Source organism: Perkinsus marinus (assembly GCF_000006405.1).
Source record: "Perkinsus marinus ATCC 50983 genomic scaffold scf_1104296967452, whole genome shotgun sequence".
In the NCBI taxonomy this organism is placed as follows: domain Eukaryota; phylum Perkinsozoa; order Perkinsida; family Perkinsidae; genus Perkinsus; species Perkinsus marinus.
This window is the reverse complement of record NW_003203541.1, coordinates 1-1,540: the sequence shown is the minus strand read 5'-3', so window position 1 is coordinate 1,540 and position 1,540 is coordinate 1. Positions and strand designations below refer to the sequence as shown.

Here is a 1,540-nt window from a genome sequence, read left to right as displayed (position 1 = left end):
GAGGGGCAGGTCTATCGAGGAGCCCTCGGTCATGGACCCATCCTCGTCTATTTCGAGGATGCTCACAATCCAGGCCCCAACAGCATCCTGCCTTCCGACCGCCAGAGACCCCGGCAGGTCCTCCCCATAGAAGTTGCTGACGACGATGCCGCCACATATTTCAAGGTTAGTCTCGCTCGCAGGCGGAGTGCCAGCGTAAGCAGATAGGGGCTCGAACCATCGGCGACAGCAACCATCAGCAGTGACAGAGAGGAGCTCCTGGTTAGGAAGCGGTACCAACCCCACCACCGCAGCCGAGACGGTTGATGGTGAACGGGAACCTGCAGAGAACGCCCAATTCCTCCCGACCTCACTGAGCACGAGAGAGCTCACTTCTGAACATGCCGGTCATCTTGGACCAGACACTCTTCCGCGCAACAAGGCCGAGGTTCTTCTCGCACAAACTCGGTGTTTCCTGGCCGTCATCGCAAGTAGAGAGCCAAGCCAACGTAACGTTCCCATCAGCACAGCCAATGGCAGCCCATCCAGGCCCAAGAAGGGTCAACGATGTGGCCGGCCCAGTTAGACCAGCGACAGTGGTGACACGCTGGGATAGAGAGGCGAGCCGGTTGATCCAGACAGAGTCCGACCGGTACAATCGAGGGGGGATGTTGAGGGACAGGATGACCGAAGAGGCCGTCAGAAGGCTGAAGACAATACCTGAAATCAGCCTGAGCCTAGACAGGCACTGAACTCAGAGGGCCCCGACTAGGGCGGAGACCTACCACCGGACTTGCGATCCACTTGACTCGCCATGTGAGTGACCCTCGTACCCTCTACGAGCTCTCGAGGAATATTCACGATAACTGCGTGAACAAGTTCTGACGAGCCGTCCTCGCAGGCCCGATAGACCGCTACACGACAAGTGGCTCTATCAGAGGACCCAGGGTAGGAGCTGAAAAATACTCACGTCAACTGACAGCTACGACCAGACGTGAACACTGCCAGGCGAATTCGATTCATCCAACCATTCCATGGTACTCGCTGTCCATAAGCATCCCAACGAAATGCAATAGAAGAACCAATTTCCGGTTGCGGATGGAATTAATAAAAGCCCGCTTCAATATGCCACTATTGTAAAGTCCACGACCTCCTAAGACCCGCAAGGGCTACATACGACCCTTATTACCATACAACCGCATCTCCCTCTTCCCCTAATGGTCCCGCCACCGCCGCCACTGGTTTAAGGCTATTATCCAAGCTCCCGACTGGGAACCTGTCGACAACCTTTTCGGCGTACCCGACCACCACATGATCGATCCTGGCGTCGTCTGTTAAAGACATCGTGGCCAAACAGACACACTGATCACCACCCGAAACCCACCATTGAAAGCGACTACAACTCGGACCAAGCATTTGTATGTATATCGAATTTTTCAGTGAGGAAATTGAATAAGAGGTAATGAATAAGTGTCGTCCTCTAAAACGGTAGTGCACGTCATTAAAGCTATTGGTGAAATCAACTCGACAACGCCCTATTGCTTACAGCCGCTATTGCTGC

General features: G+C 54.2%; 1 protein-coding gene across 1 annotated transcript in view; it reads right to left on the bottom strand.

Moving 5' to 3' along the window:
• Pmar_PMAR009609 (hypothetical protein) overlaps nt 1-1,323 on the bottom strand; it is a gene marked incomplete at both ends in the record, with an annotated part of 3,907 nt that extends 2,584 nt beyond the window's left edge. Inside the window, 4 exons of the mRNA XM_002768695.1 lie at nt 67-320; nt 373-699; nt 765-934; nt 1,169-1,323. Coding sequence (XP_002768741.1) covers nt 67-320; nt 373-699; nt 765-934; nt 1,169-1,323 — 906 coding nt within the window. The remainder of the gene's footprint in view (nt 1-66; nt 321-372; nt 700-764; nt 935-1,168) is intronic.
• Between the last annotated feature and the right edge of the window lie 217 nt (nt 1,324-1,540).